Source organism: Equus quagga, chromosome 5 (assembly GCF_021613505.1).
Source record: "Equus quagga isolate Etosha38 chromosome 5, UCLA_HA_Equagga_1.0, whole genome shotgun sequence".
Lineage (NCBI taxonomy): Eukaryota > Metazoa > Chordata > Mammalia > Perissodactyla > Equidae > Equus > Equus quagga.
In genome coordinates this window covers 13,459,920-13,475,601 of record NC_060271.1, presented here as the reverse complement: position 1 = coordinate 13,475,601, position 15,682 = coordinate 13,459,920, and the positions used below count along the sequence as shown (strand labels likewise).

Genomic DNA, 15,682 nt, shown 5'->3' with positions numbered 1-15,682 from the left:
TGGTAAACTCTGATCTACTTTCTGCCTCTATGAATCTGCTTATTATAAGTATTTCATATAAATGGAACCATACAGTATTTGTCCTTTTGTGTTTGTCTTATTTCACTCAGCAGAATGTTACAACAACTTGTAGCATATATCAGAACTTAATTTCTTTTCATGGCTGAATAATATTCTATTGTATACGCATACTACATTTTGTTTACCCACTCATCTCTTGATGGACGCTTGGGTGGAAACTTTGTTTTGATATAGTTTTCAACAATTGAATTTATCAAGAAAGATATCCTAAACGAGCCCATGAAATTTTGATAGTTGTCCATTTTTTTCTCCCTAGGAAGTTGGGAACACAGTGCCTCTCCTCCCTTGTCTCCAAGCTTTTTGTATGCTATCACACTACTACAGGATAAAGTGAACAAGTGCACCTCACAGGGGCCTACATGACCTGGGCTCTGTAGACATCTCCAGCCTCTTTAATTCCACCAGATTGATCACTTGGTTCCCGTAATAGCCATTTGCTCTGTTGCATCTTCTCTTTGCAGATGCTGTTCCCTCTGCTTGGAACACCCCCACTGCTTTCCCCAATTAAGCTAGGAACCCTTGCTAGTTGCTTCTAGGTTTTTCTCCTTAAAACATTTACCACTGTGATTGCTGATTTCTCTGTTTTCCCCTCAGTCTCTAGCTCCTTAAGGGGAGGGGCTGACTTGCTCACCGCTGTAACCTCCATACCTACTATAGTGCCCTGTTCTTAGTAGATAAGATAAATATTTAATGATTTCAGTTCCCTGTACAGCTTGGTTCCATAATCCAGTGGATACCTGGAAAGTGGGAGTGAAAGTGAGACTTGGGCTGAACCTTCGGGATTCCCAGGCCATCAGAGGAGAGCAAATTCCTCATGCTACGATAAGGTGTAGTTACGGCGAAGTTCTTTTTTGGGGTATTTGTTGCCGCGTCGCTACAGCGGACTTTACGGTGAAGAGAGGTGGGGTCCTACTGGCAGCAACCAGGGCAGCCCGGGAACTGTCACTAGGGTCTAATCATGTGACTTTCAACATGGCGACGGCCTTGACTCACTCCAGGAAGGGGCGGAGCCTGGGCAAGGGGCAGGCTCAGATTCAGATTACAGTGGGGACCGTTCTCGCAGTTACAGACTGCTTATCATGGAGGCGAACGGGTTGGGGTGAGTTCTCTGCACCACGCGGTATGGCCAGCGGGGTTTCTGACTTGTGTCTTCCAACTCAGGAATCTGTCCCTATATCCCCGTTCCCCCACCTAGAGAGCTCCCAACCCGAACCCCAGTCGTTGGAATCCCGAATTCTCCAACCATGGATTCCTGAGGGACTGCCTCGCTGGACTGCATCCCCCCGTCGTTTACGGGATGCCCCCTAGACTTTCTAATCCTCACCTAGGAGCCCTATTTCGGGACTGTCAACTCTGATTCCTCTTTGGCTATCCTCCAGCCTGGGGATCTCCCAGCCCGGGAACCAGCCTACTGGTAACCCTGTACCTGAGATTTCCTGGTCCAAAGACCTCCAAACTATCCTTACTGGGCTTTCCTCTCCCCTCCCCTCAGCCCCCTCCAGTGGCTTTGAGCTTGGGGAGTCTGGGACTAGGTAGGGTAGAGGCCTCAGTGTGGCCCCTTCTAGTCTCGTGCACCACCTGATAGGCAGAGAGGAGGCAGAATGGGCGGGAAGCCACGGCTTGAGAGCTGGCCTGGAGAAGGCAGATAGTGGTCCCGGATCCGCCTTAAGAACCTGCACCTTCCCCAACCCCCAGCCTAGCTTACTGACACCCACCCCCACCCCCTCCTGATCTCCAGACCCCAGGGTTTTCCGGAGCTGAAGAATGACACATTCCTCCGAGCAGCCTGGGGAGAAGACACAGACTATACTCCCGTTTGGTGCATGCGGCAGGCAGGCCGCTACTTGCCAGGTCAGGATCAGGGCCTGGGGGATTAGGTAAAATTCTGGAGGGTGAAAAGGTTTTGAGGGGTAGGGGAAAGCTCTAGAAGCTCCTCAAGGCTGAGCCCTGCCTTTCCTCTTCTGTCTGTAGAGTTTAGGGAAACTCGGGCTGCCCAGGACTTTTTCAGCACCTGTCGCTCCCCAGAGGCCTGCTGTGAACTGACTCTGCAGGTGAGGGATCCACAAAAGAGGGAGGGATTTATGACCTCAGCTTGCCACTTACTAACCTGTCTTCTATTCCCTGCAGCCGTTACATCGCTTCCCTCTGGATGCTGCCATCATCTTCTCCGATATTCTTGTTGTACCCCAGGTACCCAAACCTTTTTCTGGACTGGGTAAAAAAGGGAAGAGACAGTCAAGACTCAAGATAAGCACTTATCTTCACTGGACAGAAGGAAAAACTTAGGCTGGAAGAGATGGAGTTTGGCTGAGTTTTACTCTCCTTTTCCTCCTTCCTACTGTGGGCTGAACAGACCCTGTCCTCCTGGAGTTCAGGTTGGAAATCCAGATGTTTTCTCCCCCTCCAGGCACTGGGCATGGAGGTGACCATGGTGCCTGGCAAAGGGCCCAGCTTCCCAGAGCCATTGAGAGAAGAGTGCGACTTAGAGCGCCTCAAGCATCCAGCAACAGTGGCCTCTGAGCTGGGCTATGTGTTCCAGGCCATCACCCTCACTCGACAACGGCTGGCTGGGCGTGTGCCACTGATCGGCTTTGCTGGTGCCCCGGTAATGGAACAGGGCAGGGACTTGGGCATGGAGAAATCACTCTGGCTGGTCTGGTATAGACAAAGGAAGAAAGTGTCAGTCTGGCTTTTACACTTGTGACATTCTCTTTGTATCCTTTGCAGTGGACTCTAATGACATACATGGTTGAGGGTGGCAGCTCAAGCACCATGGCTCAGGCCAAGCGCTGGCTTTACCAGAGACCACAGGCCAGTCACCGGCTGCTTCGCATCCTCACTGATGCTCTGGTCCCATATCTGGTGGGACAAGTGGCTGCTGGTGCCCAGGTGAGTCCTAAGGGAGAGACAAGTAGGCTGGGGTTTAATCTGTAAGGGCCAGAAGCAACAGAGTTCCCTACACCTGAGAAAGTAGCTGTCTTAATGTCAGGCACAAAAGAAGTTTGGCCTGAAGTGATCTGGTTGGAGCAGCTAAGCCCACCCTCGTACTGGCAGGGTGGCTTAATGCTCAATGTATTCAAAGACCAAAGCTGGCACTGGGATCTGGAGAATGCAAAAGTTTTTGACTGGAATTGGGTTTAGAGGCTTAGGCAGTATCAGGGGTTGAAGTCATGTGGGGAAAATTGAGGCACGTTCTGTGTGTGGGGCCTGAGATACTTCCTTTCTGTGTGTTATGTATTTCTCTGCACTACCCCCTAACCGTAGGCATTGCAGCTCTTTGAGTCTCACGCAGGGCATCTTGGCCCACTGCTCTTCAGTAAGTTTGCACTGCCTTACATCCGTGATGTGGCAAAGCAAGTGAAGGCCCAGCTGCAAGAGGCAGGCCTGGCACCAGTGCCCATGGTAAGGATGGGGATGGAGTGAGTGAAAGTGGGCCTGTGGAACTTGCAGGATAAGTCCTGCATGGAGTGAAGTGACCATAGGAGGGCAGCAGAGGTGCAGTTGATAGCTTAGTGGCCAATAACAAGGCCCTCTGTAGCCTCAGAGTTCTGCCCTTTCCCCTAGATCATCTTTGCAAAGGATGGACATTTTGCCCTGGAGGAGCTGGCCAAGGCTGGCTATGAGGTGGTTGGGCTTGACTGGACAGTGGCTCCAAAGAAAGCCCGGTAAGTAATGGAGGGTGAGATGGAAGGGGTACAGCTGCCATATGTACAGTCATCAGAATGTGGCACTAACTCTGCTTCCAGGGAGCGTGTGGGGAAGACGGTGACCTTGCAGGGCAACCTGGACCCCTGTGCCCTTTATGCATCTGAGGTAACAACCAGGGTTCCTGTGTCCTAGGTGTGTCTGAGCTTGTGCACTCCCATGGCTGTGGATATGGTTGCGTGTATTATTATGTGTATGTTTTATTATGTCTGTTTGTCCCTTCCCTCTACTCCATGCACATTATGTGAGCTCTAGGAAGGCAGGAATTTCTTTTTATTGTTGTTGTTCATTTGTGTTTTCTTAGTGCCTGGCTCATACTAGGCATTCAATAAATTTGTTTGAATTAATGACTGAATGAACAACACTGAGTAGAAGCATGCCTGCATGTACCTGTGCCACTATTATGTGTAGAGAGGACAGAGACTTGCTGGCACCGCCTGTAGCCAGTGCCCTGTTGGTCCCCCAGGAGGAAATTGGGAGGCTGGTGAAGCAGATGCTGGATGACTTTGGACCACAGTGCTACATTGCCAACCTGGGCCATGGACTTTACCCTGACATGGACCCCAAACATGTGGGTGCCTTTGTGGATGCTGTTCACAAACACTCACGTCTGCTTCGACAGAAATGAGCATACACCTTTTCCCTCAAGTACCACTAACACAGATGTTTGGTTGTTTCAGGAGAATAAAAGTTCCAGAGATGGAATCTGGTATGTGGTTTTGTTTGTGAAAGATCTGTGCCCTTATCTTCAGTTCCTTCATAGCCTCTATTCCTTCCTTGGGGCCTCTTTCTGCATCCTTCCCACAAGTCACTGGAGCTCAGCTATCAGTGAATATGCACTGTAGGATTTAATGTCAGGGTCCTCACCACCTCCTTGCTCTCAGATTTCTAAGCCCCAAAGCTACCTGGGGTTGGGTAGAGCTTCCTAGCAGCTGGAGCTGTGACATTTGCAGAGGTTTCCATAGCATACGAGGCCAAAGTGACAGCGCTTTGTGTCTGGGGAGGGAGGGGAGGATAGATTAGAGAGGGGCACAGAAATGGCTGGAATACTTCAGAGGCTTATTGAAGAAAATGGAGTCTAGGTGCACAGGGAGAAGTTGAGAGGCCTTCAGCTGTGATGCCAAAAGATGGGGAGGATATAAAAACTCAGAGCTAGGTTGCTTAGGATTAGAGCCTTAGACTGGCCTCACCCTTAGACTGGCTTCACCAAGACGCGAAGGCCTCTGAAGCCCAAAGGCCCTATATACTCAGGGTTGCTCTGCATTCTTTTCTGAGCATACCCTCCAGTTTTTTCAGGATCTTGGTGTTTCTGCCCCTCATGGTGGTACCTACTTCCTGGGACAAGGCTTTGAGGTGCCTGTGAACTCTGGAGAGGGGTCTGGTGTGGCAGGAAATCCCTCATTTGTCATTTCACATCTCCTTAGACCACTGGGAATCCACTATGCTACAGGCCCAACCAGCTCCCTGTCCCAGCCAGGGCAATGCAGAAGAGAGAGAAGGGCCCCATTTATTGAGAGAACACAATTTCTGATTTTAGAAAAACGATCTTTTCTGTGATCCATGATTTATTCATAGAAAAGCACTGTGAGTTCACATACTTGCTAAAAAATGGCAATCGTGATACAGAAATGGAAGTGGCTTCTTCTTCTTCTTTTTTTTTTTTTACCAACCTATTGGGCTGAGAGGTTGTCGGGGCCCATGGCTGGACAGTAAGACTTCAGTAGCCACAAACAGCAAATACAACGTATTGGTTAGTATGGAACAACAACAAAAAAAGTGACACAAACAGTTTGTCAAAGAAAGGAAAATAAAATAGAGAGGTCCTTAGTTCACACTCTAGTTAACCACCCCTTCCCTATCACACCCCACCCCCTACTCAGGAACTAAAACATGAAACAGTAAACACCAAGACACTGGCATCCAAATGACTCTTCTGAATGCCCTTGCTACCTCCTATAACAATTCCAGGCTGAGCATAGGGGTCAGGAGGGTAGCAGGAACATGATATACTGTGGAGGTCAGCCAGGGCTAAGACGGGTTGCCCACTAGGTCTAGAACCTAGTCAGAAAGGGAAAGGCCAAATGCATTCCAGCCCCAGCCTCCAAATCAGTGACCAATGGGACTGTGACAAAAGCAGGCAGAGGAAGCTTGAGGTAGAAAGGCAGGAGAAGAAAGCGAGTACAGGGCGATAAGAGAACTGTGAAGCTGAAGGAGCCACTCTTAGGGTAGAGGGAGACTGGTGCTTAGAAGCTTGTCTGGTGAGAGAATGGTAAATAGAGGAGGCACAGAGATGGGGAACATATTTAGCTGGTGAGAGAGACTAAGAGGAATGGGGAAGAGAGATCTGGCAAAAAGAGAAGGAACACATTCATGCAGATCCTCAAACATGAATTCACAGATATACCTACATGTTGAAATATACACACTTGCACATATAAAGACAGATCAGTGGAGAACAAGCATACACACAGATACAAACATGTTTATACACATGCACTCGTGTGTGCTCAGATACACACAAACTAAACATGCATCGACAAACATGAACACACACACACACACAGATATGTATTCTTTTATGTTCACAAATGTGTATACCCTCACAGAGAAACCCATAGTCCAGCACACAGACTTGTGTTCACACAGACACAGACCTGACATGGATACACATAAATATATATGTGCACATCCAGGCAGGCACAGATATATCTAAGCATACAGACATATGTACTTAGCCATTCAGATATATACACACACATACCTAATTAGAGATGAAACCAGACACTCTCTAACACAAAGGTGCCCAGAGTAGATGAATATTATGAGCTCAGTGGCCTCCCAGACCTTCACTTTCTCCCTGCACTTGTTTCTCAGGAGCTCAGGAGGCTCCTAAACAGGCTGCATGAGACAGGAGCAAGAGCTTCAGTGTCCTCCTGGCTTTGTGAGGCACAAGTCCAGACCTGGCCCTGCCCCTCATTCACCACTGGGCTACAGATGCCCTGTCTGCAGGCTGGGGTTTCTGCATAGACTAGACTTGGGATTTATTCTAACTGGCCATTTTTCTCCCTGCCACCCCCACTCTTCCACTGCCAATGGCATATATTCTGCAAGGGAAACCTGAGAAATGGTTGGGAGTCTCCTCAGAAAACAAGCCTATCTTCCCACCCACAGCTACATCAAGTACCCATCAAATTAGAACCAGAATTATAAATAGTTACAATTTTACAATGTAATTGTCAACACATATACTATAGTATTTACAGTACCATAAATGCTTCTGTTTCTCTGGTTAAGCAATCCCTGAGACGGAACAGTGTTCTGTGTTTGCCAAGGGAGAGAGGGCCAATGCCCAGGACACGCAGAATACAGGGGCGTGAGGTGGCACGTTGTGGGGTTTCTGATCAATTTGCAGGGCCCAGCTCCTCCAGGAACAGTGGGCTGTTGTGAGAACTTGTCAAGGCAGGCATATTGGCTAGAGGTGGACATTCCCCATGCTTAGCCCTGTGGTCCTTTGGCTTCAGCCACAGGTGCTCAGAGTCCTCTCAGGGTGGACAAATGTTTCGGTGTCCTTGGCCTGACCTGACGGCACCTGGGAGCCCAGGCTGCCCTGGCAGTGAACTGTCTGCTTCCTCAGCCAAAGCGCTCTCGCACCAGCAGCATCAGCTTCTTCTTGCCTTTGTAGATTTGTTTGAGGTTGTCGATGAATTGGGCAAACTGCAGGTGGCCATCCTGGGGTAGCAGGAAGGTCTCCCGAGCCTTGCTCAGAAACTCAATGAACTCTCCATAGTGGCGAGGGCTGATGTGTGTCAGGCGTGAGTGTGTAGTGTTGATATAGGCATTGATGGTGGCATCCAGCAGCTGGCGCAGTGGAGCTTTGTCAGTGGACATGAGCTTTCCAGAGCTGCGGCGGCCTGGGATGCCAGCCAGGCCAGGTGCAGTCACTGTGCAGCGCCGCAGGATGTCCGAAAGCACTGTGGCACAGTGCACGCTCTTCACCACCAGGGGAATGAGGGCTGCCAGCTCATTCTTGCCCAGAGAGTGGCTGAGGGCACACGCCCAGAGCACATCATTGATGGCTGGGTGGGTATCCTGGTTGTAGGCCAAATTGAGATGGCTCATGGCCAGTGAGGCCAGCTTGAAGGCACGTAGCGGGTAGCCACGGAGCTCCATGTAGCGGGCGATGGTGAATAGCTGTGAATGGGTCATGCCACCAGCAGCAGCATCAATGGCGATCTGGTAGGCTGCCTCGAAGGCGATATGGTCTTTCTCACAGAGTGTAAGAGCTGACAGGGCACAGCTCTGTGGATCCTTCATAGCACACTGCAGGGCCAGTGTGCGAGCACAGCTAGCCAGCTCCTCCCGCTGTGGATAGTCAAGACTGAGGCGCAGGATAGTGGTGTGGGATACGGCTGTGGCAGCCACAATGCTTGTAGCCTCGGTGGGGGTGAAGAGTGTGTACCAGCTCTGCAAGATGCTCACCAGGGCCCGCACACCTGTCAGGGAGAGCCTAAGCTCAGCCGTGGCCATCTGGGTCCTCATCCAGGTCTGCCCAGATTACTATTTGGGGTCAGAACTTGGCCTGCAGAGATGAGTTCTCCCTCCTCCTCATCAGCCTTGAGATGATCTGAGGCAAACCAGGGCAAGGGGAGCATCTCGGATGGCCAAAGCCCATGTGGGGTTTCTTCCCATCCCTTCCATCCCCAGGTCAGAGGGTTGAAGGTCTCTGCAGGTGCTCTTAGCCCCTCACAAGGATGGAGCAGCAGAGCCTGTGGTTTGCCTGCCACAAGGCAGGGTCGCAGATCTGCCTGGGGGTTCTAGCAGAAGTGGGGCCTTTCAGGGTAGAGTCTTGTGCTGGGGCTTTGGGCTCTAGATGGGGTCCTGAGCCTCCAAGTTGTGTGGGGTTTCTCAGAAGCATGGATAGGGACGGGGACCTAACCACTGGGCCAACTACTTCCCAAGGGTACACTTGAGTACTGGTGGCTGAAAATTCATTCCCTCAGACAGGTCTCTGATCAGAGGGTCAAAGTGCTGCTGACATCAGGGTGTGGTCCAAGCAGTGAGGGGAGAGCTTGGGCTGGCTGAACAGAGGTCTTCTTCTCCTACCAGCAGCCCCATCCTTTCCTAGGCCATCAGTAATAAGAAGATGAGAGCTCTAAGGATTCATTGTCCTGTCCCAAGAGTAGGGCCTAGGAACTGTTTTCCCCCGGGGGTAGAGGGAGGTGGAAGACTTACCCACTTCTGTAGCACATGTCACCAACCACCGCACCATCTCCCGGCGCCTCCAGTTAAGGGTTGATAAAGTCATCCTCATCACCTGGGCAAAAAAAGGGCAATACCAGCAGGCTAAGCATAACTGTTATAACCTCCCCCTCTCCTCTTCCACTTGCTATTAATTTATGTAACAAGTATTTATTGGTGCTTTAAACAGCCATCTTTCCCCTGATAAGTACAGATAAGTTTAATTTCTGCCCCACCCCTCCCACTAATCAGATAGAAGGCTTTTCTGATGACTTGTAATGAATAAAGTCCTTATTACTACACCTTGCTTGACTTGGAGGAATAGGAGTGGGGTGGGGAGAAGATGGGGACCCTATGGAGCCTAAAGTTATAATGCTTATCTTCAAAACAGAGCCCAATTTATAGAGTTCTTACCTTGTGTCTAGCCTAGAGATTGTGTTCTGAGGACACAGAAAGAACTAGACTTGGCCCATGCCCATTCCCCCCGGGATCTGATCTTCTACCAGTTGTCACTAGGCCAGAAGCCTAAAGTGGGGATGGCCCATTCCTCCATACCTGTAACCCCAGCTCTAGTGCCACGTTGAGCAGGGTGCTGTCAGTAGTACTGTCTGTGGGAGTAGCAATCTTGAATGCATCTTGGGCCAGTTTGAAGATGAGGGAGGAAGAATGGATGTGCTTCTGTATTGCTTCCAGGATTGTTCGGAGCCTCAGAGTATCCCCTACAGGTGCCGAGAAAAGGGGTAGGGACAGGATCTTCTTTAAAGTTTCCCTGAACAGTCAGCTGATGACAACAGGTACCGGTTGAACTGGCTATCAATGCCGGGAATGCTTCTGAATGCTACCATCCCCTCTTGGTGGTCAAGCTCTGTCTCCACTGAACCCACTAGAGGCTCTTTCCTTCTCCTGGCACCCACATGAATTCACTTCTCTCCACCTTTTCATCTGCCTCTGCTCCTCTCATCCTCTTTTCCTTCAGCTCCTCAGATGCAAGAAATAATTTTCTTGAACACCTGAATTTTGAGAGCTTTATTCAGGAGACAGGAAGCCAAAAAAGTATGCCAGTCCCACAGTTTACCTCTCACTACATCTCCTTGGAGCAAAAAGGAGCTGGACCACCATGTCCTATTTAGCAGGCAATGATTCTATCCAAAGTTACCAGTGCACAGAGTTAAGGAATACATTTGCAGGAAGGCCATGTAGACCATATGAAGTGAAGGTCACTGTACAAACGTAGTATAGTGTGTGAAAGATTGGTATATCTTAGGAAGGGGTAAAATGTGAAATAAAGATAGAACAAAAAGTAGGTCTTATGTTTTACAAAGAGGTGTAGTGGTTAAGAGTATATAGGATTTGGAGTAAAATACGTTGGGAACTGAACCTAGTTCAGCCATTTACCAGCTCAGTTACTTCATCTGTAAAATGGATATAATAAGCTTTTAGGGTTGCTGTGAGAATTATAAACAACTTGTGTATACTTAATATTCTCTGATTTTACTTTTATTAAAAAAAAGATAAGTAGCAGTGCATGTATAGTATATGTGCCTGCACATATACGAACAGAAAATCTCCAGGGATATTTATAACAATGTTTTAGCAGTAGTTATCTTTGGGTGTCAGGATTACGGGAGAAATTACCCTTTTTCTTCTATCGCCTTTAAAAACAATTTTTAAAATTAATAGCCTTTATGTTTTCAAAGCAGTTTTAGGTTTACAAAAAGTTGAGCAGATAGAACAGAGAGTTCCCATATTCCTGCTTTCCCCCCTTCCAGTTTCCCCTATTAACATCTTACATTAGTGTGGTACATTTGATGAATCAACACTGATACATTATTATTAACTAATATCCACAGTTTATGTCGGTTTTGACAAATGTCTAGTATCATGGATCCACCATTACTGTATCATTCAGAATCAATTCATTGCTCTAAAAACCTCCTGTGTTCCACCTATTCTTCCCTCTCCTCATTCCCCCTGAGGAGACTATTGATTTTTTTACTGTCTCGATAATTTTGCCTTTTCCACAATGTCACAGATTCAGAATCACAGTATGTTACCTTTTCAGACTGGCTTCCTTCACTACACAACATACATTTAAGGTTCCTCCAGGTCTTTTTGTGGCTTGATAGCTCATTTCTTTTTATTGGTAAATAATGTTCCATTGTATGGATATACCTCAGTTTGTTTACCCATTCATCTACTGAAGGACATCTTCTTGGTTGCTTCTAGTTTTTGGTAATTACAAATAAAGCTGCTATAAACATTTGTGTGCAAGTTTTTGTGTGGACATAGTTTTCAACTCATTTGGGTAAATACCTAAGAGCATGATTGCTGGATCATATGGTAAACTATGTTTAACTTTGTAAAAAACTGCCAAACTATCTTCCAAACTGGCCGGACCTTTTGCATTTCCACTAGCAATGAATGAGAGTTCCTGCTGCTCCACATCCTTGCCAGTGTTTGACGTTGTCAGTGTTTTCAATTTTAACCATTCTAATAGGTATGTAGTGGTATCTCACTTTTGTTTTAATTTGCACTTCCCTAATGACATATCATGCTGAGGATCTTTTTATACGCCTATTTGCCATCTGTATATCTTCTCTGGTGAGGCATCAGTTTAGGTCTTTTGCCCATTTTAAAACTCAGTTGTTTGTTTTCTTATTGTTGAGTTTTGTGTGTGTGGAAGATTGGCCCTGAGCTAACATCTGTTGTTGATCTTCCTCTTTTTGTTTGAGGAAGATTGTCGCTGGGCTAACATCTGTGCCAATCTTTCTCCTTTTTATGTGGGATGGCACCACAACGTGGCTTGATGAGTGGTGCTAGGTCCACACCTGGGATCCAAAGCTGCAAACCCCAGGCCACTGAAGCGGAGTAGATGAACTTAACCACTACGCCACAGGGCAGCCCCTCTTATTGTTGTCTTAACAGTGTTTTTCACAGAGCATAAGTTTTAAATTTTTAATGAAATCCTACTTATCAGTTTTTTCTTTCATGGATTGTTTTTGGTGTTGTATTGAAAAAGTTATTCCCAAATCCAAGGTCACCTAAATTTTCCATGTTATCTTCTAGAAGTTTCATAGTTTTGCATTTTACTTTTATGTCTATGATTTTGAGTTAATTTTTGTGAAAGGTGTAAGGTCAGTGTCTATGTTCATTTTTTTGCATGTAGATGTCTAGTTTTTCTAGTACCATTTGTTGAAAAGACTATCCTTTGCTCCTTTGTCAAAGATCAGTTGACAATATTTGTGGGGGTCTATTTCTGAGCTCTCTATTCTGTTCCATTGATCTATTTATCTATCCTTTTCCAATACCACACTGTCTTGATTACTGTAGATTCATATTAAGTCATGGAATCAGGTAAGGTGTTCCCCAACTTTGTTCTTCTTCAGTATTGTGTTGGCTATTATAGGTCTTTTGGTCTTCCACATAAACTTTAGAAGAGTTTGTTAACATCCACAAAATAACTTGCTGGGATTTTGGTTGCGATTGTATTGAATCTGTAGATGGAGTTGGGAAGAACTGATATAATAATAATATTGAGTCTTCCTATCTATGGAATATCTATTTCAATCTTCTTTGATTTCTTTCCTCAAAGTTTTATAGTTTTCCTCATGTAGATCTGTACATATTTCCTAGATTTATTCCTGAGTACTTTTTTTGGGGTGCTAATATAAAACTGATATTGTGGTTTTAATTTCAAATTTCAACTGTTCATTGCTGGTATATAGAAAAGCAATTGACTTTTATATATTAACCTTGTATTCTGCAACCTTGCTATAATCACTTGTTAGTTCCAGTTTTTTTCTGTTGTTGATTCTTTGGAATTTTCTACATAGACAATCATGTCATTTGCAAATAAAGAGTTTTATTTCTTCCTTTCCAATCTGTATACCTTTTATTCCTTTTCTTCTCTTATTGCATTAACTAGGACTTCTAGTAGGATGTTGAATGGTAATGGGGAGAGGGGACATCTTGTCCTATTTCTGATCTTCAGGGAAAAGCATCTACTTTCTCTCCATTAAATAGAATGGTAACTGTAGGTTCCTTGTAGATGTTCTTTATAAAGTTGAGTCAGTTCTCCTCTATTCCTAGTTTCCTGAGAGGGCTTTTTTTTTAAAAATCACAAATAGGTGTTGGATTTTCTCAAGTGTTTTTCCTGCATCTATTGATATAACCATATGATCTTTCTTCATTAGCCTGTGAATGTGATGGATTACATTAATTGATTTTCAAGTGCTGAACCAGCCTTGCATATCTGGAATAAGTCTCACTTGGTTGTGGTATAAATTCTTTTTATACTTTCTTGGATTCAATTTGCTAATATTTTGTTGAAGAATTTATGCATTTATGTTCATGATATTGGTTTGTAGTTTTCCCTTCTTGTATTGTCTTTATCTGGTTTTGGCATTAGAGTAATGCTGGCCTCATAGGATGAGTTAGGGAGTGTTCTCTATTTTCTGGAAAAAATTGTAGAGAATTGGTATCGTTTTTTCCTTAAATATTAGATAGAACTCAATAGTGAAATCATTTGGGTCAAGTGCTTTCTGTTTGGAAAATTACTGATTCAATTTCCTTAATAGATATAGGCCTATTCAGATTATTTATTTCTCTGCGAATTTTGGTAGATTGCATTTTTCAAGGAACTGGTCCATCTCATCACCAAAGATATCAAATTTGTGGGCATACAGTTCTTCATAATATTCTTTCATTATCTTTTTAATGTCCAGATCAGTAATAGTGGCCTCTCTTTCATTTATGATATTAGTAATTTATGTCTTCTTTTTTTTTGGGTTAGCCTGGCTAGAGGTTTATTTATTTATTTATTTTTTCTTTCTTTCTTTTGAGGAAGATTAGCCCTGAGCTCACATCTGCTGCCAATCCTCCTCTTTTTGCCGAGGAAGACTGGCCCTGAGCTAACATCCGTGCCTATCTTCCTTTACTTTATATGTGGGATACCTACCACAGCATGGCTTGCCAAGTGGTTCTATGTCCACACCTGGGATCCGAATGAGCAAACCGTGGGCCACCGAAGGGGAATGTGCGCACTTAACTGCTGCACCACCGGGCCAGCCCCTAGAGGTTTATTAATTTTATTGATCTTTTCAAATAACTAGCTTTTGCTTTCATTGATTTCCTCTTATGTTTTCCTATTTTCAATTTCATTGGTTTTTGGTCTAATTTTTATTCTCTTTTCTTCTGCTAACTTTAGGTCTACACTGCTCTTTCTCTAGTTTTCTAAGGTAGAATCTTAGGTTATTGATTTTATTTTATCCCCCCCCCACACTTTATTAAGATATAACTGATATATAATATTAAGTTTAGGGGCTGGTCCCCTGGCTGAGTGGTTAAGTTCACACGCTCTGCTTCGGCGGCCCAGGGTTTTGCCGGTTCGGATCCTGGGTAAAGACATGGCACAGCTCATCAGGTCACACTGAGGCAGCGTCCCGCATGCCACAACCAGAAGGACCCACAACCAAAATATACAACTATGTACTGGGAGGATTTGGGGATAAAAATCAGAAAAAAAAAAAGATTGGCAACACTTGTTAGCTCAGGTGCCAATCTTTAACAAAATAAAATATTAAGTTTAAGGTGTACAATGTGATTTGATATATGTATTGCAAATTATGATGACAACAGCACCAGTTAATGCATCCATCACCTCACATAGTTTCCTTTTTTTGTGTGTAGTGAGAACATTTAAGATCTACTCTCTTAGCCAATTTCAAGTATACAATATTATTAACTATAGTCACCATGCTGTACATTAGATCCACAGAACGTATTTATCTTATAACTGAAAATTTGTACCCTTGACCAACATCTCCCTTCCCCCCGACCCTCCCAGCCCCTGGCAACCACCAATCTACTCTGTTTCTATGAGTTTGGCTTTTTTTAGATTCTAAATATAAGCAAGATAATACAGTATCTGTCTTTCTCTGTCTGACTTATTTCACTTAGCATAATGCCCTCAAGGTTCATCCATGTTATCACAAATGACTGAATTTCCTTATTTTTTATGGTTGAATAATATTCTACTGTGTGTGCATGTGTATGTATGTATATGTATATACACTTTCTTTATCCATTCATCCGCTGATGGACACTTTGGTTGTTTCCAAATCTTGGCTATTGTGATTAATGCTGCAATGCAATGAACATGGGGGTGCAGATACTTCTTCGAGATAGTGATTTCATTTCCTTCAGATAAATATCCAGAAGTGGGATTGCTGGACCATATATGGTAGTTCTATTTTTAATTTTTTGAGGAACCTCCATACTGTTTTCCATAGTGGCTGTACCAATTTATATTACCACCAACAATGCACAAGGGTTCATTTTTCTCCACATCCTCACTAGCATTTGTTATCTCTTGTCTTTGTGAGAATAGCCATTCTAACAGATATTAAGTGACAGATTATTGATTTTATATCTTGCCTCTTTTCTAACATATGCATTTAGTGCTATAAATTTCCCTCCAAGCACTGCTTTTGCTGTGTCCCACACATTTTGATCAGTTTTATTTTAACTTTCATTTCACTCAAAATATTTAAAAATTTCTCTTGAGACTTCACCTCTGACTCGTGTTACTTAGAAGTGTGTTGTTTAAATTCCACATATTTTGGGATTTTCCAGTTATCCTTCTGTTATTAACTTCGTT

The 15,682-nt window shown here is 44.9% G+C and overlaps 2 protein-coding genes across 3 annotated transcripts in view; one reads left to right on the top strand and one right to left on the bottom strand.

Moving 5' to 3' along the window:
- Positions 1-1,083: 1,083 nt before the first annotated feature.
- UROD (uroporphyrinogen decarboxylase) lies at positions 1,084-4,491 on the top strand. Of its 2 annotated transcripts, XM_046661882.1 has the most exons (10): positions 1,084-1,180; positions 1,820-1,932; positions 2,053-2,132; positions 2,209-2,271; positions 2,489-2,686; positions 2,809-2,970; positions 3,346-3,483; positions 3,646-3,746; positions 3,828-3,894; positions 4,253-4,491. In XM_046661882.1, exons 1-10 carry the CDS (start codon positions 1,161-1,163, stop codon positions 4,412-4,414), a joined length of 1,104 nt encoding a protein of 367 aa, XP_046517838.1. In that variant the 5' UTR covers positions 1,084-1,160; the 3' UTR covers positions 4,415-4,491. The 2 variants fall into 2 exon arrangements, with proteins under 2 accessions (XP_046517838.1, XP_046517840.1); XM_046661884.1 differs by lacking the exon at positions 3,346-3,483.
- A 1,179-nt stretch (positions 4,492-5,670) lies between these two features.
- Positions 5,671-15,682, bottom strand: part of ZSWIM5 (zinc finger SWIM-type containing 5) — a 228,464-nt gene continuing 218,452 nt past the window's right edge. Inside the window, exons 12-14 of the mRNA XM_046660453.1 lie at positions 9,580-9,743; positions 9,019-9,100; positions 5,671-8,279 (exon numbers count right to left, since the gene is read on the bottom strand). Coding sequence (XP_046516409.1) covers positions 7,417-8,279; positions 9,019-9,100; positions 9,580-9,743 — 1,109 coding nt within the window. The 3' untranslated portion in view covers positions 5,671-7,416. The remainder of the gene's footprint in view (positions 8,280-9,018; positions 9,101-9,579; positions 9,744-15,682) is intronic.

Excerpts from the sequence above, each read along its gene's own strand:
- UROD (XM_046661882.1), top strand. The coding sequence starts at position 1,161 with ATGGAGGCGAACGGGTTGGG. Across the intron at positions 3,484-3,645 it reads GCCTGGCACCAGTGCCCATG|ATCATCTTTGCAAAGGATGG; the intron begins GTAAGGATGGGG and ends CCTTTCCCCTAG. Across the intron at positions 3,747-3,827 it reads GTGGCTCCAAAGAAAGCCCG|GGAGCGTGTGGGGAAGACGG; the intron begins GTAAGTAATGGA and ends CTCTGCTTCCAG.